General features: G+C 38.2%; 1 protein-coding gene across 1 annotated transcript; it reads right to left on the bottom strand.

Annotated features, from left to right (window-relative positions):
• Nucleotides 1–4,444: 4,444 nt before the first annotated feature.
• On the bottom strand, nucleotides 4,445–9,419 carry LOC122009231 (expansin-B18-like; the record flags this gene model as incomplete). The annotated part of the gene is made up of 4 exons (XM_042565314.1): nucleotides 4,445–4,769; nucleotides 5,506–5,812; nucleotides 5,907–5,959; nucleotides 9,391–9,419. Coding segments are annotated over 4 exons (714 nt in total), but the record flags the coding sequence as incomplete, so codon positions are not given.
• Nucleotides 9,420–22,233: the final 12,814 nt, after the last annotated feature.

The raw sequence follows: 22,233 nt of genomic DNA, 5'->3' as shown, positions 1-22,233 counted from the left end.
GAGATTTGGAATGGAAAATACTAAAGAGATAAAAACACCTATGACAGTAAACACAATATTAGATGATGACCCTAATGGAAAACCAGTTGATTTAAAATACTATAGGAGTGCCATAGGTAGCCTACTATACTTAACTGCAAGTCAACCAGATATTTTATTTGCGGTTAGTATGTGTGCTAGATACCAAACCTGTGCTAAAGAATCTCATTTGACTCAAGTCAAAAGAATCTTTAGATACCTTAAAGGAACAACAAATGTAGGAATTTGGTATCCCAGAACCAATAACTTTGAATTATTAGGATATTCTGACTCTGATTATGCCGGGTGTAAATTAGACCGCAAAAGCACAAGTGGTGGGTGTCAACTACTGGGTCCATCACTTGTCAGCTGGTTTAGTAGAAAACAACACTGTGTTGCTCTATCCATAACCGAGTCAGAATATATAGCGATAGGAGAGTGCGTTGCACAATTATTATGGATGATGCAAACCCTAAAAGATTTTAACTTAAACCTTACAAATGTAAAAGTTTTAATTGATAATATTAGTTCAATTAACCTAACAAAAAATCCAATGCATCATTCTCGAACTAAACACATTGAAATTAGGCATCACTTTATCAGGGATCATGTTACTAAAGGTGACATTGAACTCAAATACATTGAGTCTAAGTCAAATTTAGCAGACATATTCACAAAACCACTCCCTTAAAGTGAATTTAGCAATCTACGTAGAAAATTAGGGATGTGTTTAATAGACTAGGATTTTCAATATTCAAAAATTATTTTAAAAAATGATTGTTTTAAATCCTAGGTTAAAATTGTTTTATTTTTTTTCAAAACTTTCCTATTTTTAAAAGTTCAAAAAAGATTTTTAACCTTAGACTAGGTCAATCCCTTAGAAATCATGTTCCCCTAGGCTTAGCATTTGAGCATCTCACCAACACCCTAGTTTTACCTTGCTTGTGATTGACAAACATAGACAGGGGTGAGATGCATAGGCCAGTTGCCTGAACTTAAGATGCTTATGCCAGTGCATTGATATAAGTCTGGGCGTTAAATACCAAACATATATCAATCAAGTTAATTTATTCAGTTTAGTCAAACACTAACTGATTACAATGCACTTAACTTGACTAACCAAGTGAAAGCTGCTATCTTCTGATAGTTAGTAAGTACCTAATTGGTTAGACAACTATTTTGAATGTCAGGTTTAGGGGGAGGATTAAATCAACCTACTTTCACAATTATCACCAAAATGATTTCCTCCACTTTAAAACTAATGTCTTTTCTCAAATTTTTTTAATCAATTTTGAGATTGAATTTTATAAACCAAGGTTTTGAAAATTGAAGCTTTTACAAACCTAATGTTGAAAAATCTTAATCAGTTTTGAAAAGTAGATTTTTCAAACTTAGTTTTGAAAAATTTTGTAAAACTTATGTTTGAATATTTTTTTATATAACTCCAATTTTAAAATCTAGTTTTTACAAAACTAATGGTTTTAATTGGATTTTATAAACTAAGATTTTGAAAACTGAAACCGCAGTTTTAATCAGTTTTGAAAAGTAGATTTTTAAAACTTAGTTTTGAAATTTTAGTTTTGAAATTTGTAAAAAGTTTCAAAGTTGAAACTTATTTTGAAAATTTAAACCTTTGAAAATTCATGTTTCAAAGTTGAAACCTATTTTGAAAATTTTTTAAAAAAAATTTGGAACTTAAACACTTATATTTGAAAATTAGACTATCTAAATCTAGCTTTCCTAAACTTATACTTGAAAATTAGCTTTTAAAAAACTTTCTCCTTGAGCTTGCAAATTCATTTAATTTTGCAAAAATTATCTTCAAAAAATTACTCAAAATATACTAAGTTATGTTGCTAAATTAGTCATTTTTCAAAACTTAGTAATGTTACAAAAATTAAATTACTATGTGTTTACATTTAAAACTCCCCCAAGTTAACTTGACATCATGCTTACAATTTTTACTTTGACTGAATTCTATATTGATTATGTGACTAATGTCCTTATCTGATGAATGCCAAAGGGGGAGGGATAGGTGGTTAAGTTAGAGCAACAAATTTAAAACATTTAAATACTAACTTAAAAACCTTAAAAACCTTGTTTGTTATACTTGCAATTGTGTTACACTAACTTAACCAGGTTGTCATTCCATCAAAAAGGGGGAGATTGTTGGTGCGGTTAGCACTAGCAGTTCAACCCAGGTCTTGATGAATGACAAATTAGGTTAAGTTAGGTTTGTCGTTATCTAACACTCTGACCGAGTGTACAGGAGAAGTCCAGACAGGTCAACAGGTTGACTGGATGTCTGGCACGAAGCTCAGCTAGGTCAACGGGTTGACCGGATAGCTGGTACGAAGTCCAAATGGGTCGACGGACTGACCGGACATTTGGTATGAAGTTCAAGCGGGTCGACGGGCTGACCGAACGCTTGGCACGAAGTCCAGCTAGGTCGACGGGTTGATCAGATAGCTGGCGAGAAGTCCAGACGGGTTGAAGGGCTGACCGGACGTCTGGCAGGTGAGTAAAGGTAAGTCACTGGAAGGGAGTGACTGTGAGGATGCATTCCCGGGAAGGGAACATTAGGTGTCGATCCGGCTTAGATCCATTTCGGATATCTAAGTCGAGATCATGACTAGATTCCGGTCTCAGAAAGACGGAATCTAAGTCATACTCTTTATGTTGAACTTATAAACTGTGCTAACACTTTGTTTTGCAGGAAATTTATTATATTTGTCTCGGGCTAACCTTATCTTGCAGGAGAAGGACTCTTTCTGAAGAAAGGTGGTCCGGGCGTCCGGAGGCAAAAATTATCCAGGACTCGGCGTTGACACGTGGAGCTCGCTGGTTGGGACTACCACGTCACACCAGGGCGCCCGGAAGGGATCCGGGGCGTCCCGAACCTCCTATATAAGGAGGGTCAAAGGCAGAGCTCAATACAACAACTCAAAACTGAAGAATTGCTCTCTTGTGCTCCTACAACGCCGCGATCTCCGACAAGTTTTCTTTCTCTGCTCTATTTCTTTTTATTGTCGGTATTTATTTTTCTAGCATTCCTGTACTTAACTGTTTGTAATCGAATATTCGAATTGCTAGTGGATTGCCCAACGAAAGCACCCTTGTGTGCGGACCTTGGAGTAGGAGTCGCCAAAGGCTTCGAACCAAGTAAAATTGGTTCTTGTGTTAGCATTGTTCTGACTTTGTCTTTTCCGCTGCGCTTACTCTTTTCGAAATTTTTATAATCGATATTCACCTCCCCTCTATCGAATGATCACGATCCAACAGAAAGCATCAGTAACGGGGTTAGTGAAGGGTCTCTAACATAGATATTTTGACGCTCAATTCAATCAAGTTATCAAGGGGAAAAGGAATGCAGTGAACAGTAAAAAGGAACAGTGGGCTCTGAGTGCATAATCTTGCATACCTACATCTTTAGGAGGACACCTCTTATATAGTGTCAATTTTTCTTTGTGCATAAATATCGATGTAGTTCTAAAAAAGGATCGATCATTATGACATTCTGACATGCACCTTTCCAAAATTAGGCCCATCACTTCTGTGGTTTGCAAGGTAGAAGTTTCCATCGTAAAGATTGCCCAGGGAATATTCCCTTGATTCTCTGACAATAGTTAACACAAAACGTTAAAAAAGAATATTAGGTCATTTGATTGATGGACCTTTAATATGCTTTGCTAGTGGGTCGACTGAGTCCCCTCTGTCTTCCGATCGAACCTCCCTCGCGAACAGGGTCTAGTCGGCTAAAGAATGATGATCATCTCGAGGACTCGACCTCTCCACTTGGCCAAAGATCTTGATTGGACCGTGTGCCTAGCATGTACGATTAGACCGATCGACTGAGACACGTGGTTGTATTAGCCCCGAGTGACTAAGAGGACTCAACTCTGAATGAATTAAAATAACTCGAGGTTTCAATGATCTCGTAGGATTTGGGATCCAATCAGACTAGAGATTTGATGGGCTAGACCACTTGAGATATGTAACTATGCTAGCCCAGAGTGTAGGTTCCTCTTTAACTTTGAATGTCATGTCAACCAACTTTTTTGACTTTGACTCTGAGTTCGGGGCCCCCATTATTCATCTTATCATGACTACATGTGAAATTAAATAGAAGATGTTTACCTGAAGAGCGTGTAAATCCATGTTTACCACATATTAAGAGTGTATTCTATCTAACAATTTTTTGAACATGAGACACTATTGATATTATAATTTTATAGATCAATAGACAAATAAAGGAAGTAATTTTATAGATTTGATTTTTTTTTGCAAATTTGTTAAAGCAAAGCAAAGATAGAGAAGGAACCCTAAATCAAAAACATTTCATTTATAATTAATTTTTAATTTCCTTGCGCACTCTTATTTTTTCAATAATAAAATTCTAAACCATGCAACTGAATCAAATCCCTAGCTAGTAGTTGACCTTGGAAGTATAAGTGCTCCCCGACGTCCAACCGACGGGAATGACGTTGTGGGCGACAAGAATCTTCTTCGACTGCCCCGACGTCAGATGAAAAGAGAACGGCGGATGTAACGCCCGCCCGGGGTTGAACTTCCACTGTGCTCCCCAAGATGGCTGCATCGCCATCCACGTCTTCGACGATCCCTCCTTTAGCTTCATCGCCGCGAGCTCGCCGTCCCCGTTCACATTCTCGATGACGACGGCGAGGTAGTCGGCGTTCGACCCAGCATCCACCCTGAAGGCCACCGTGATGCCCGGGTAGTGGCACGGTACTCTGCATACATAACAACTAATGTAAATTAATAGACGAAAGATTTAGATGATATTAGATTTATTATATATAATTTTATCCTAAACTTCAAGAGATTATATTTTTTAACTAGACACTACTAAAAAATCTCTGATTTGCCATCGATTTAGCGACTGAATAACAATTTCAGTTGTCAATTAACAATAATTTAGTTACTAGTTAGCGGCAGAATATAAATTTAATCGTTGGTTAACGCTTGAGGTATTTAGTTAATTAACATGCTTCCCCTTAAACCATTGGGCCTCAATGTTATCATTGCACCAAAGTCCCCTTATACTAGGGAGGATAGTAGATCGTCCTCAGGATCGGATATCCATCTCCGTTTTCTTACATATTAAAAAATTGAATATCTTTTATACTAATAATTCTTTTTCTTTCCATCCAATTATCATCATTAAAAAAAATATATTAAAATTAACATAATAAAAAATATATATAATTAAAAAAATAGATTAATAATCTATATAGCTTATTTCTAAGCTTAACAAAATTGTTAATAAGTTTTGGGGAAAAAATTAATATTGATTGTCCTCGGTATCCTTCTACATTTGGATCCAAAATTGTTATCCTTACCTTAGACAACCAATATTTAGTTTTTTTTTTTTAAAAAAAAACATTAATTATCAAAATTATTAAAAATGCTTTTTTTTTTTAAAAAAATCAAAAGTATTATTAAAAGTAAAACCATTAATTAATTAACCTTGTGTATTCGACTGCCAGACTTCCGGCATTCCGCAGCTGCTCAGCTTGGCCGGGTTTCTCCATGGCCCCGAAGGCGGCGCCGCTGAGGTCGAAATGGACGAGGTCAGCAACGCAAATCCCGCTGGAGCACTCGTCGGTGACCACGACCGTCACCGCCCTGCCAGAGCAGGCGGCGTTGGAGTTGCACAGGACTTGGTAGCATGCGCCGCATCCTCTGCCGCCCCTGAACAGCGAAGGGCCGCCGGCTGTTATCATGGACGACAGCGGAGCTTTGACGACGGCGTCAGCGTATGCACATGCGCCGCCTGATCAGAACGATATACCATCTCCATAAACCGTATTTCTACAATAACATAAAGTACGTACGTACAGATCGATCGATATTAAATATATAATTACCAGTGCTTCCCGGGCCATCGGGGGCGCCGTACCAGGTGGCTCCGGCCGGAGACAACGCCGCCGCCGGGGAAGACGAGTTCAAGAGGAGGAAAGCGAGCAGCGGCAGCACCACAATCTGCTTCTTCAAAATGGCCATCGCTCTAGCCTTATCGTGTTGAAAGAGAGGCATTAACGTAGTTAATCGATGATTAGGTTACGTACTAATTATATTGAAAGATGCAAGTAACGTTATATATTGTGCTATATATAGAGTAATATGAAATTGATTTATTAGGATTTTGTGGTATTTACTTGACAAGTCAATAATGTAATCTTATGCATGAAATAATTAAGATTTCCATACACTTTGAGCATTAATTAATTTGGTAGATAAATGGCAAAATACGGCACATAATCACAGTGAATTTCAATTGTATGCAAAGTTTTAAATTTGGGGTGTAATTTATCCTTATCAATGTTGATTACTTTGTAAAGTGTTAGTTAGGAATAATTACTCTTCGAATTAAAAAAAAAAAGGATTTCTTTATATTTATGGCATCACTTGGATAGGTGTTAATTTAATGATTTATTATTTTGGGCACATTTTAATTCATAATTACCAAAATTACAAATCATTAGATTAGGCTAATTGGAATGATAAATAAAAAGAAATAAATATTGTTTTGGTGTAAAGAGAAATATGTTCCTGATTAAAACAATATAATAGAAATTATATACCTAAAGTAAGTTATAGTTTTAGTAAAGATATATTACAACCCAAATTAAAACTTTGCATACAATTGAAATTTAAAAGGGCAATATTTAAAAGGATCGTCCTTTCTTATTGAAATTATCAAGGGGTGCATCTTTTTGATTATTTATCAAAAAGCCGTTTCACCTCATCAGATTCCCTGATGAAATTATGATGCAACTGTCTTAAGTATAGACGGATTTATGCTGGTTCAGTCGAAAAAAACGTGTTTCATTAAATCATTGCCCAAAAAAACCTAGCATTTATTACCATGTGTTCAATATAATTGTGCTTGAAAAAAACAAATAAATTTGGTATCTTAACGATCCGTCAATATCGGCTCTACGTATATACAGAAAGTAAATACAGATCTATAAGCATAGACACTTAGTGAGGTAAATTTCAGGTCGTTAGTTCTTGAAAATCGACTTCTCCCCATTACGTTAAAGATGTCATGCACCCATCGAATACACTACACCCTGAGAACATGTGATATCTTGAAAGATCTTGTATTATGTGATGGCAAGGTCTCACATTAATTATTTTTATATTATTAATTTTATTTTCGTTGCATATGGTACGGGATGTTATGTAATTATTTATTATATTTAAAATTCAAAATACTTTCCCTTTTAAATTGTATTTTTTTATTATATTAATAAAAAAATTCTATTTAAAAATCCTAATATATAAATAAATTAATCTTTTCATATAATCATATATTATAATCTCATTAATTTTTAGCTACATTTTACATTATACGTCAATCTCAAATAAATTTATTAAAAATAATTTTTCGAATAAGAAAGATTTAATTGGTCAAATTAATCATATGTATTAAAATAAATAGGTTTTTAATTATTATACTACAATTTCAATGTTCGATAAAATAATTAGCTATGCAATTAGAGACTTAAGCTAGAGTTGTCCCAGACTCTGTACCAATCCTTAAAAAAAATTATATAGATATTTTAAACTTATAATTTAAAATTAGTTTGTTCTTTCCCCTTTTTGCATTTTATTTTGATAATCCATTCCTTTCCCACTTAAAATTCAATCCACCTTCAATCCGTCCCATACACAAAGCCCAGTTCATTTTTAATTCCTAAATGTGTCCTTATGTTCTGCATTATTATCTCATGTGAGAATCATGAATAAGACGAGCATATTCTAGAAGTTACGAAATCTCATGTGAGAATCATGAATAAGTCGAGCATATTCTAGAAGTTACGAAATTATAACTGTTATAAATATTATAAAAGTTACGATTTTATAGTTGTTATAACATAGATTTAACTTGTTTAACTAAAATTTATATTATAATAATTATGAAATTGTAACTGTTATAATACTTGTGACCGCTATAATTTTATAGTTCTTATAACATGTCCGACCAATTTAAAATTTAATATATGTTGTAAGAGATAATAACGCCAAACAATGTACTTGTGGTAGTTGTGTCACTTTACATAGTGCTACGGGAGTAGACACCTTTTTGATAATAAAAACAACCAAAAAAATAGGATAGTAACTCCGAGTTAAGTTGGAAGACCAAGAGGTCGAGGTCAATTACATGACAAGTTATTTATTGAGTAAAATGCTCTTGATTTAGCGTAGAGTTGTGTATGCTATTGAGTAGATTGCTAGTTTATTGACTCTGAGACCGATGACAATTAAGTGAACTTAGAGGCAACACATGTTAGTCTCATGTGGCAGGTAAAAGGTTGGTTAATTGTCTAAAATTACAACTATATCCTTATCGTGACTTTCAACTTTAATTAAAAACACTTGTTAGAAAATCAAAAATAAATTGCATAAAAATAAAAGAGACTACTAGATTTTACTTGGTTACAATCGAGGAGGTTGTTAATCCAAGACATTGAAAATACTGGCAAAGTTCTCCTTTGATATAAGCGGAGAAGCCTCTTATAGAAGTTGAAGTACGAATACTGAAACAAAAATTGAAGAAGAAATACAAGTGTTGTTGCCAAACTAAGTGAACCAAGACTCTATTTATAGTGCTCTGGTAAAACTTATTCGTTGCTCACGTAGTGAACTCCGGACGCCTGTATGGTGATTCGGGCGCCTCCAACGTGGCAAAGTTTATCTCCGCACAATAACTTCGCAATGACTGAAAGATAGAATTTTTCATGTACAGAAGCCTGGACAATCTCCAAGCTCCTGGAACTTTGCTGACGTGGACTCGAAGAGTGATCCAGTACGACGAAGAGTCTGTTCAGTACCCTGGTGGCCCGAATGCTCAAACTAGGTGGTTCGGGATGGACGATGGGATAATCGACTGTGCAAGCGCGATTGAAGCTAACCGGAGGAGGAAGAATTAGTTGGAACTCAGTCGGCCCATCCACTCGGGTCCCTCGTTTGATGTGAGGGCTTGTCATCGATACAGCCGTGTCGTTCGAAAAAGGACATCCGGATGTTGTTTGTTGTTATTGCACCAACTTCTGCACTCGGGGGATTATTAGCAGCTTTAAGTCTTCTTATGACAAAGTAACTATAGTGAATCATCCAGTCTCTTTCATCTTCATATTTCAGATCCAAGTGAAATTCCTACAGACCGCGCCAAATTTGATCATGTCTGAAATTGGGAAAGTGTGTTGGGTAGGTGGCTTCGATGTTAATCGTGAGAAGACTTTGAGATGGAGGCAGAGGGCTTCAAACGATCCTGCGTGTGAAAAAAAACATAGAGGGAAGAAAACATCAGCAACCAGGCTAGGAAGGGGGCTCTTGTAGGTGCAGTGGAGGCCGGCAAGAGGGGGGGTGAATTGCTTCTGAAAAAATAAAGTATACCCTCTTCGGAGTTTTCAACTCAAAATAAAAGCAATAGCAAATAATAATAATAAAATAACTAAAACAATAAAGCTAAACAGAAGGACAGAGAAGACCGGGAGTTAACCTGGTTACAACCAAGAAGATTGTTAATCCAGGGCGATGAAAAACGTACACTAGAAAAATCTCCTTCTCTGAAGGCGGAGAAGTCTTTTACACTCTAACAGCTCAGAACTATTGCTAGGAATTGATTACAGAGTTGATGGAACAATTAATTTCTAATTCCTAGCTCCAGAGGCCTTTATATAGCATCTGAAAATTCTATCTCGGATGTCCGAGGCGCCTCCAATAGAGGTCCAAGGCGCCTCTATCGAGAGAGTGGATAAAACTTTATCTGAAGCTCAACGTCACTTTTACCAGGTCCGAGGCGCCTCCAACAGGCATTGAAGGCGCCTTCAAGCTGGAGGCGCCTCCAAGCTAGCTGGCAGTTTTTTCCAGCTTGCTTGCTTCTTTGCTTCATCTTCCGAAGTCCCGTTCTTTTGGGTGATTCCGGCCAACCGAAATAGGGCTCACCCGAACCCAATTTCCGACCTTCTCCTCGAGCAACCTTCCTCCTCGGTTTAACGTCCCTCGAATGTCGTGCACGTTCTTCTCGCCCACCGGTGTACTCTTCCGCAGCTCTCTCATCCTTCGGACGCACTGAGTCCATCGGCTCCCTTCCCGTGTCGTCCTTCTCGCTAGCTGCGTCTTCCGCTCGACTTCCTGCGCTCCTAAGCTCCTGCACACTCATACACAGGGTTCAAACACAAAGCAGGACCTAACCAACTTGGTTGATCACATCAAAACACCCACGGGGTCCAACACCTCTGGTGCAGATACTCCGACGCTCAAGTCAATCAAGTTATCGAGGGAAAAAGGAATGCAGTGAACAGTAGAAAGGAATAGTGGGCTCTGAGTACATAATCTTGCATACATGCGCCTTTAGGAGGAGACTCCTTATATAGTGTTAATTTTTCTCTATGCATAAATATCAATGTATTTTCAAAAAAGGACCAATCATTCTGACATTCTAACACCCTTCCAAAAATAGGCTCACTGCTTTAGAGCTTTATAGGGTAGAAGTTTCCATCGTAAAGACTGCCTAGGAAATATTCCCTTAATTCTCTAACAAGAATTACACAAAACGTCAAAAAGGAATATTAGGTCATTGGGTTGATGGACCTTTAGTATGCTTTGTTGGTAGCTGACCGAGTCCCGTCTATCATCCGTTTGGACCTCACTCGCAGATAGGGTAAGGTTAGCAAAAGAATGATGACCGGACTCAGACTTCCCTCAGCCTCTCCACTTGGTCAAAGAGTCCGATCAGACCGTGTGCCTAGCATGTCCGATCAGATTGTACGTCTAATCATCTAGACCACTTGGTCGAGACACATGACCATGTTAACTCTGAGTGACTAAGAGGACTCGTCTCTAAATCATACTAAAATAACTTGAAGTTTCATCGATCTTGTGAGATTTGGGATCTAAACAGACCAAAGATTCGATCGGCTATACCACTCAGCTGAGACATGTAACCTTGCTAGCCTAAAGTGTTAGCCCCTTATTAACTTTGAACATCACGTCAACCAAACTGTTGGACAAACAATCTGGCGGAGATACTTGGGAATTAGTCAAATTTAAATATACAAAATTAAATTTAACTTATTTGTCGAGATGACCTAAGATAATAATCTTAGGCTACCAACGGGGGTTGGTTTCTACCAAGTGCTAAGTGCAGACTGGTCGAATAGGCAAAGAGGCTGAGCGAGAAGATCATCCAAGCGGGCAGTATATCCGACAACGCTATGTAGCAGATTAGGCAGAGTGACCGAGTGAGCGAGCAACTGGTCGGGTAGAGAGGTCGAGTGGGCGATCGAGTGAGCGGGTGATCGGTCTGGCAAAGAAGCTGAGCGGGCGACCGGTCGGGCAGAGACGTCGAGCGGACGACCGACTGAGCGAGCGACCGGTCGAGCAGAGAGGCTGAGGGGGCGACCGAGTGAGAGAGCGCCCAGTCGGCAGAGAGGCCAAGCTTGAAGAGCAGTCTGTAAATAGTGCCGCCCGAGCGATAGAACAAGCTGAGTGGGCGAAGAATCCTAATGGGTGAATGGATTGAGGCTTATAAAGGTTGTAATTTCCTTGAAACAGATTTACCTACCTCCGACTGTACTTTGAGGTTTACTTGGGTCGTCTATTTCCTAGCATACAATGGTTAACTATGATTCCCACCAAACACTGGTGGTTACGGTGAACTGAGTGTTATCTGATTGTTATCACGGGTACTCCACCGAGCAAGAGTTGAATGACAGAGGAGGAGGGGAACGAAGGTAGAGAGCTACTGTTTCTTTTTTTGTGTGTGCAACATTTTACCTGTAGTCTTCAGCTGCATTAATCTCTAATTAATGCATCGGTTACACCCTTAAATAAGTCCGATATTTGACATATGTAGGTTGTGCTCGCACACGAGTCAACTTAGTTCAGTACAATTCGGGCCTTAGATTTACACCCTACCTTAGATTTTCACCACCCCCCCTCCCCGACTCATCCACTCGTGAGAGAGAGCTTCTTCCCATGCATTTATTCACATCCTCAATGCATGTGAATCAAAATAAACCAATTAATATGCCTTGAAACTCCCAATGTGGGACTAAAGTCTCATTCACAATAGAGCTTCATGCCTTTTCTGCCTCTTTTTTTTTTATTCACATATATCCAACAATCCCCACATGAATGGAAATAAGGTATGTGATAACATTCAGCAGTTAAGTTAAGTCAAGTATAGAATAGGTAGGTTTTACCGTTTGAACCTTCTTTTATGAAGATCTGATTACTTATTGGCTAACAATAGATGTGATGTCCTTGAACTGTTCTACCATCTATGTAAGCATTGACATATTTCACCTAATACTCTTCCTGATATAACTTAATTCTCATGAGTATATTCATTCTTGGCCATGAGCATGCTTGATTTTGTGAGAAGTTCTAAGAATTGTGCCTCTAATTCTCTTCGAAGTGACCCCACTTCTTTCACACATAGGTGATCTCTTAAGAGTATTCCTCATTACTCGGATTATTAAAAGTTGTATGCTTGACCTCCATCCTTTACTGATCCATTGGGTCATTCCCCATAGTGAGCAACTTTGTCGGTATAATTAGGTTGTCCATTTGAACCTAGTTCTTGGGATCTCCAGTCTGCATAGGTTGAGTTTCCTTTGCACCAACATTTCTCATCGATATCAAGCTCATTTCTCATGATGAGCTTGCAACTAACTCTCTGTTTAATCCTTTGGTTAATGGATCTACTAGGTTATCTTTTGACTTCATATAATCAACAACAATAACCCATTGAGAGTAGTCGTCTAATGGTATTATGTATATAACATATATGTCTAGACTTACCATTATACAGATAGCTCTGTGCCCAACTGATTGTTGATTGACTATCACAATATATGCAAATTGTTAGTACAAGTTTCAGCCATCTCAGAATATCTTCTAAGAATTACCTTAGCCATTCAGCCTCTTCACAATATTTGTTAAGAGTCACAAACTCAGATTCAATTGTGGATCTAGTTATTACCATTTTCTTAGAAGATTTTCAGGAAATGGTTGTACCTTCAAGAGTGAATACATATCCACTCATAGACTTAGGGGGTGCTTGGTTGGATGGTATGAGAGTGAGGAAAGGGAAATGATTGAAAGTGGGTGTTTGGTTTGGGGGATTAGTGGTGGGTCCCATGGATTCATTACCCTAAACATGGGAATGAGCCATTCCCTAATAAAAGGAGGGGAATGAGAAAGCCCCCATTTCCATTCCCTACTTCTATCAATCTCATTCTTATTCCCATTCCCTTCAATGAACCAAGCACCCCCTTAGAGTCCTTTATGTCAAATATCTAACTCGCATCTTTGTATCCTTCGATCACAGTAGGATATCTCGTATAGTGTGGTCCATGTTCATGAGTATACCTCAAGTACCTCAATACTCTTGTTATCCCTTTCTAGTGCTCAAACCGGGATTATTCGTATATCTACTCAATTTACTTATTGCATAGGTCAATTCTGATCGTGTACAACTTATCAAGTCCATCAGACCTCCAATCACTTGAGAGTACTCTATCTGAGAGATACTTTCACCTCGATTTTTTGATAGATGTTCTCATATCTATCAGCGTTCGTGACAATGCAGTATCACCCTTGGTGAATTTCTTGAGAATCTTGTTCACATAATGAGACAAACTAAGAATAACTCCTTCTGTTGTTCTAAAAATTTTGATTCCTAGAATTATATCAGCTAGGCTCATGCCTTTCATATCAAATCTTGAGTTCAACATGTCCTTAGTGGATTTGATTATCTTATCATTACTCCCAATGATAAGTATGTCATCTACATATAGACACAAGATGATTTAGTCGTTCTCTGTATTTTTCATGTAGACATATTTATCACACTCATTGATTTTGAATCCACATTCTTTCATAGCATTATCAAATTTCTCATGCCGCTGTTTTGGTGCTTGTTTCAAATCATATAATGACTTCAACAATTTACAAAGCTTGTTTTCTTATCATAGCACAGAAAACCCCTTAGGTTACTCCATATAGATTTCCTCTTCGAAATCCTCATTTAGAAAAGTTGTCTTTACATCCATCTGATGTATTTTGAGATTCTAGAGAGCTATGATAGCCAATAATACTCTAATGGAAGTTATTCTCGAGACGGGAGAATGCGTATCAAAGTAATCAATGTCTTCTCATTGTCGATATCCTTTAATTACCAATCTGGCCTTATACTTATCAATTGTGCCATCTGATTTTATTTACTTCTTGAAGATCCACTTGCAACCTAATGGTTTACTTCCTAGAGGAAGATCCACAAGTTTTCAAGTGTGATTTTGTAAGATAGATTCTATCTCAGGTGCAATTGTCTCTCTCTAGTGAGGTCCATCAGAAAAGCTTACTATTTCTGAGTGACTTTGGGGCTCACTTTCTAACATAAAAGTGATAAAATCTTATCCATAGGATTTTTCTATCTGAGCTCTTTTACTTTTTCTAAACTCAACCTTGACTGGTTCCTCATCATCTTCTTCGCCTTGTGTTTCGTATGCTTGTTTTGAGGAGCTAGCATCCTCTCGGGTCTTATACGGAAATACATGCTTGAAGAACGAGGTATTTCTCAATTCTATTATTGAGTTCTTATGTATATCCGGTATTTATGACTCATATACAAAAAATTGATACATACTGTTATTATGTGCATATCCAATAAATATGCAATTAACATTTTTTGGTCATATCTTACTCCTATTCGGATCAAGCACCAATACTCTGGCAAGACTCCCAACATTTGTAAATATTTGTATGACGGTTGTCTTCCATTCCATAACTCATAAGAGCACTTATATATTTTCTTCCGGGGCACCTTATTTAAAAGGTAATTAGCTGTTAACATAGTTTTTCCCCACATGAACTTTGGCAGCCCATAGCTCAATAAAAGAGTATTCATCATCTCCTTTAGAGTTTGATTCTTTCGCTCAACCACTTCATTTTGCTGAGGAGTATAAGAAGCTATTATTTTGTGTTTGATTCTATGTTCAGCACACAACTTAACAAACGGAGATACATATTCACTACCTCGATCACTTCGAACCACCTTAATCTTTTTATTATATTGGTTTTCAACCTTATTTTTATAGAGAGCAAATTTCTCTATACCTTCATCCTTACTTTTGAGAAGATACATATAACAATATTTTGTGTTATCATCTATAAAAGTGATGAAGTATTTATTTCCATCATGTGTAGGAGTGCCTTTGAGGTTGCATACTTCGGTGTGAATTAACCCGAGTGGTTCGTTGCTTCTCTCAACATGTTGAAAAGATAACCTTATCATTTTTACTTTAACACAAATCTCACACTTGTGTTTTGGGTCAAGGTAGAATTTTTGGTATGCTTTGTATGTTTATTAATCTACGTAATACATTGTAGTTAACATGTCCTAATCTATCATGCCACAAACAAGAAGACTCAAGTATATAAGTGGAAGAGTTTTTATTTTTATTTATCTTGAGCCTAATGGCCATTACATTGAGCTTGAATAACCCATAAGATACATAGCTTCTTCCAACACATTCTATTCTTAGCCAGTACAACTCTATCTGACTCAAAGACAATGCAAAAGTCATGTTTACTTAACAGTGATCCGGATACTAGATTCTTTCGAATTTCCAAAACATACAACACATTATTCAGAGTAAGGTCCTTGCCTGAGGTCATCTTCAGTACCACTTTTTCTTAGCTCATGATGTCCAAGGTCGTTGAGTTCCCCATGAATAGCTTGTCTCAATTGACTTCTTCAAAGTTGTGGAGCAGCTCCTTATTGCAACAGACATGCCTAGTGGCTCCAGTATCAATCCACAATTGTCACGGGTTTGAACCTACAAGGTTTAATTTAAAGACCATGGCGCAAAGGTCGTCCATTTCTGGTCCCTCGTTCAGATTGGCCTCCTGCTTCTTCTTTGGATTTCTGCACTCCGAAGATTTGTAGCCGACTCGGTCACAACTGAAGCACTTTGCAGAGAACTTCTTTTTGTTGATGCTTCCTCTGGATCCCATTTTGGAAGATTTGGGGTTCTTCCGTTTCATGCTTTGACTGTGCTCGACCATGTTGGTTTTCACAGTAGCTTGAGAGAACAACTTTCTCTTTGAACTCTTGTTGTCTTCTTCGATACAAAGTCTAATAATGAGTTCCTCCACATTCATCTCCTTCTGTTTATGCTTCAGGTAGTTTTTGAAGTCCTTCCATCCTGGAGGCAACTTCTCAATGATAACAACCACCTAGAAGGTTTCACTCGGAACCATTCCTCCTGAATAGATTTCGTGCAAGATCACCTGAAGCTCCTGGACTTGGTTGATCATCGTCTTGGAGTCAACCATCTTGTAGTTAAGGAATCGGCCCATGATAAACTTCTTAGCCCCTACATCCTCCATCTTCTACTTCTCATCTAGGGACTCCCATAGCTCCTTAGTCGTTTTCTTCATACTATACACTACATATAGCGAGTTGGCAAGGCAGTTGAGAATGTAGTTTTGACAAAGGAACTCAGAATGAGTCCATGCCTCCACTGTATTGATGGTCTACGCATCAACATCCTTAGCACGCTTGGGAGGATCTTTGGTCAAGAACCGAGCCAGATTGAGTGTGGTCAAGTAGAAGAGCATCTTTTGTTGCCACCTCTTGATATTCAGTCTAGTGAACTTCTCTGGCTTTCCCCCGTGATTGATTGACACATTTCCAATTATGGCGGAAGGGCCCTTCATGTGTTGAGTATGTTGCACCTCAACACTTTGTTCTATGGTCATCTCAACATAATCGAATCTGTTTCAAGATTTTTGGACAAACAATCTGCCGGAGATACTTGGGAATTAGTCAAATTTAAATACACAAAATTAAATTCAACTTATCTGTCGAGATAACCAGAGCTGATAATCTCAGACTGTCAGCGGGGGCTGATTTCTCCCAAGTGCTGAGCATAGATTGGTCGAGTAGATAGAGAGGCTGAGTGGCCAGATCTGCCGAGCAACCAGTATATCCAACCGCACTATGTATCAAATCAGACAAAGCGATCGAACGAGCAAATGACCTAACGGTCATGCAGAGAAGCTGAGCGACCGAGCGAGCAACTGAGTGAGCGAGCGGTCGGTCGGTCGGAGAGGCCAAGCGAGCGACCGAGTGAGCGAGTGGCTAGTCAGACAGAGAGGCTGAGTGAGTGACTGAGTGAGCGAGCGACCAGTCGAGCAGAGAGGTTGAGCAGGCGACCGAGCGGTCGGTCGGGCAGAGAGGCCGAGTGGGTGACCGAGTGAGCCAGCAGCTGGTCGGGCAGAGAGGCCGACCTGGAAGAGTAGTCCATGAACAGTGTCGCCCAAGTCACAGAACAAGCCGAGCCTGTGAAGAATCCGAGTGGGCAAAAGGACTGAGGCCTGCGAGGGTTGTAGTTTCGTTGAAACAGATTCGCCCACCTCCAGTTGTGCTTCGAGGTTTACTCGAGTCGTTCGTTACACCCTTAAATAAGTAGAAAAAAGGTTTATGTGGTAAAATATTGGTTGTTCCACTTGGATAAAGTTTGCCCTGACCAGTCCAGCATTCGGTGCGCACAGGTGCTACTCGTACACGAGTCAACTTGGTTCAGTGTAATCCGGTCTCTGAGTGACCAAGATGAATCAGCTCTAAATGACACTAAAATAACTCGAAGTTTCATCAATCCTGTGAGATTTGGGATCTGATTAGACCAGAGATTCGATCGGCTAGACCACTCGGTTGAGACATGTAACCTTGCTAGCCCAAAGTGTTGGCCCCTCCTTAACTTTGAAGGTAGCATCAACCAAACTCTAGGTTCAGGGCCCCCATTATTCATCATATCAGACTACATGTGAAATAGAATATGTTTAACTCCAAAAGGATATTACGACGAGCATGTAAATCCATGTTTACCAGATATTAAGAATGTATTCTATCTAATGATTTTTTCAGACATGGAACACTATCAATATTGTAATTTTATAGATCAATAAACAAATAAAGGAAGTAATTTTATAGATTTATTTTTTTTTTGCAAATCTATTATAGCAAAGCAAAGATCGACTGGACTTATAGAGAAGGAATCCTGAATCACGAATATTCAATTTATAACTAATTTTCAATTTCCTTGCGCACTCTTATTTTTTCAATAATAAAAAACCTTGCAACCGAATCAAATCCCTAACTAGTAGCTGACCATGGAAGTATAAGTGCTCCCCCAGCGTCCAACGGACGGGAATGATGTTGTGGGCGACAAGAATCTTCTTCGACTCCCCCAACGTCAACTGGAAAGAGAATGACGGTTGTAATGCCTGCCCGCATTCAACTTATTCCACTGCGCTCCCCAAGATGGATGCATCTATCCACGTCCCCGACAATCCCTCCTTTAGCTCCACCGCCGTGAGTTCGCCATCCCCATTCACGTTCTCAATGACGATGGCGAGGTATTTGGCGTTCAACCCGGCATCCACCCTAAAGGCCACGTTGAAGCCCCGGTAGCTACAAGGTAGTCTGCATACATAACAACCAACACAAATTAATAGACGAAAGATTTAGATGATATTAGATTTATTGTATATAGCTTTATCCTAAACCACAGGAGATTGTATTTTTATAACTAGGCACTATTAAAAAATCTCTGATTTGTGATCGATTTAGCACTGAAATAATCATTTCTATCATCAATTAACAGTAAAAAATAAATATCAGTTGTAAAGTAGAGTCAGAATAATAATTCAGTACTACTGGTTAGCGACGGAATACAAATTTAGTCGTTAGTTAATTATTGAGGTATTATTTGCTCGCAACTTTATACAATGTACTTAACATGGTTCTCCTTAAACCATTGAGCCGCAATTTTACCATTGCTTCAAAGTCCCCCTTAAATTAGGGATGACAATGGGTATGTTTGGATCATATTTAATATCCTTCTTCCCCATATCTCTTGAGGATCGGATATCAATCCTCATATTCATACTTGTTAAAGGATTAGATATATTTTATACTAATAAATTATTCTCTTTTGATCCAAGTATCATCATTAAAAAAAACATATTAAAATTAATATAATAAAATTATAATCATTAATTATCAACTCTAATAATTGACCCTTAACCATTACGTTAAAAATATCATGCATCCACTATCTATGCTACATCTTGGGAGACACGTGACATCTTGAAATATCTTGCACTCTATGGCTATAAGGTCTCACATTAATTATTTTTTATATTATTATTTTTATTTTCGTTGCATATTGTAAGGTATATTATGTAATTATTATTTATATTTTAAAATTCAAAATACTTTCAGATTTCCTTTCCTCTTTTTAATTGTATTTTTTACTATATAAATAGAAAATTTTCTATTTAAAAATCGTAATATATAAATAAATTAATCTTTTCATATAATCATATAATCTCATAAATTTTAAGTTACATTTTACATTATACGTCAATCTCAATTAAATTTATTAAAAATAACTTTTTGAATAAGAAAGATTTAATTGGTCAAATTAATCATTTGTATTAAAATACATAGGTTTTTACTTATTATAGTACAATTTCAATGTTCGATAAAATACAGATTAGCTATGTAATTAGAGACTTAAGCTAGAGTTGTCCCAGCCTCTATACCAATCCTTAAAATAATTATATAGATATTTTAAACTTATTTAAAATTAGTTTGTTCTTTCCTTTTTTTGTTCATTTTATTTTGATAATCCATTCCTTCACCACTTAAAATTCAATCTGTCCCGTACTCAAAGCCCAGTTCATTTTTAATTCCTAGATATGTCCCTATGTTTTGCATTATTATCTCATGTTCCACACTTTGAATTATGAATAAATCAGGCGTATTGCACGAGTTACAAAATTATAGCTCTTACAAATATTATAAGAGTTACAATTTTATAATTGTTATAACGGGATTCGACTTGTTAATCTAATATTTACACTATAACATTTATGAAATTATAACTATTACAATACTTGTGACCGCTATAATTTTATATTCTATAACATATCCGACCAATTTAAAATTTAATATATATTGTAAGAGATAATAACGTCAAACAATATACATGAGGGTAATTGTATCATTTTATAGAGTGCTAGAGTGCTAGTGGAGTAAACACCTTTTTGATAAAAAAAAAAACCAAAAAATAGTAACTCCAAGTCAAGTTGAAAGACGAAGAGGTCAGGCCAATTACATGACAAGTTATTTATATAGTAAAATGTTCTTGATTTAAAATAGAGTTGTGCATGCTATTGAGTATATTGTTAGTTTACTGACTCTCGGATGACAATTAGGTGAACTTAGAGGCAACACATGTTGGTCTCCTATGGCCGGTAAGATGTGGATGAATTATGTGAAATTACAAATATATTCTCGTGACTTTCAACTTTAATTAAAAACAGTTGTTAGAAAATCAAAAATAAATTCCATAAAAATAAAAGAGGCTACCGGTAGTTACAACTGGGGAGATTGTTAAACCAAGATATTGAAAATACTGGAAAAGTTCTCCTTTGATGCGGAGAAGTCTCTTATAGAGGTTGAAGTACAAATACTAAAACAAAAATTGAAAAAGAAATACAAGTGTTGTTGCTAAACCAAGTGAACCAGGACTCTATTTATAGTGCTCTGGTCAAACTTATCCGTTGCTGACGTAACGGACTCCAGATGCTTGGATGGTGATCCGGGCGCCTCCAACATGGAAAAGTTTATCTTCATGCAACAGCTTCGCAATGGTTGAAAGATAGAATTTTTCATGTACGAGGGCTTGAACCATCTCCAAGCTCCTGGACCATTACTGATGTGGACCCGAAGAGTGATTCACTACGACGAAGAGTTTGTTCGGCACCCTGGTGGTTCAGACACTCAGACTAGGTGGTCTGGGATGGAGGGCAGGCTGATCGGCTACACAAGCAAGCACTTGCATGAAGCTTGCCGGAGGTGGAGGAATCGGTTGGAACTCAATCGGCCCTTCCACTCGGGTCCCTCGCTCGATGTGAAGGCCTGTCATCAATATAGTCAGGTCGTTAGACAAAGGACACCCAATTGCTGTTTGTTGCTTTTGCACCAACTTCTGCACTCGGTAGATTATTAGAAGCTCCAAGTCTACTTGTGACAAAGTAACTGTAGTGAATTGTATTCTATTTATAGTTCATTTTTAATTCTTGTGATATTTGGGATCCGATCAGACAAGAGATTCGATCGGCTAGACCACTTGGTTGAGACATGTAACCTCGCGAGCCCAAAGTGTTGGCGCGGTTAGAACTAACGGTTTAACCCAGGTTTTGATGAATGACAAAATAGGTTAAGTTAGTTTTGTTGTTGATCTAACACTCTGACCGAGTGTGCAGGCGAAGTTCAGACAAGTCGACGGACTGACCGGATGTCTGGCACGAAGCCCAGCTAGGTCGATGGGCGGATCGAATAGCTAGCATGAAGTCCAAGCGGGTGACGGGCTGACCGGACGCTTGGCACAAAATCCAGCTAGGTCGACGGGCTGACCGGATAGCTGGCACGAAGTCCAGCTAAGTCGACGGGCTGACCGGATAGTTGGCACGAAGTCCAGACGGGTTGAAGGGCTGATCAGACGTTTGGCAGGTAAGTAAAGGTAAGTCACTGGAGGGGAGTGACTGTGAGGACGCGTTCCCGGGAAGGGAAGTTAGATGCCGATCTGACTTAGAACCATTTCGGAACTCTAAGTCGAGATCTTGACTAGATTCCGATCTCGGAGAGACGGAATCTAATTCATACTCCTTATGATTCAAACTATAAACTGTGCTAACAATTTGTTTTACAGGATATACATTGCTTCGGACTAACCTTGTCTTGCAGGAGAAGGAGTCTCTGGAGAAAGGTGGTCTAGGCGCCCGGAGGCAAGTTCTATCCAGTTCACGACGTCGACACGTGGAGCTCGCTGGTTGGGCCTGCTACATCACACCAGGGCGCCCGGAAGGGATCCGGGGCGCCCCGAGTCTCCTATATAAGGAGGGTCAAAGGCAGAGCTCAAAACACAACTCAGAATTGACGATTTACGCTCCTGCGACGTTGCGACACTACTCCGACAAAGCTCTGCTCCTTTCCTATTGTTTTATATTTGTCGGTATTTTATTTCTAGCTTTTCTGTACTTACTTCTTGTAATCAATTATTCGAATTGCTAGTGGATTGCCCAACGAAAGCACTCGAC

The sequence above is a fragment of the Zingiber officinale genome, chromosome 1A, assembly GCF_018446385.1.
Source record: "Zingiber officinale cultivar Zhangliang chromosome 1A, Zo_v1.1, whole genome shotgun sequence".
NCBI lineage: Eukaryota > Viridiplantae > Streptophyta > Magnoliopsida > Zingiberales > Zingiberaceae > Zingiber > Zingiber officinale.
The sequence above is the reverse complement of the archived record's forward strand: the minus strand, read 5'-3'. Positions and strand labels throughout refer to the sequence as shown.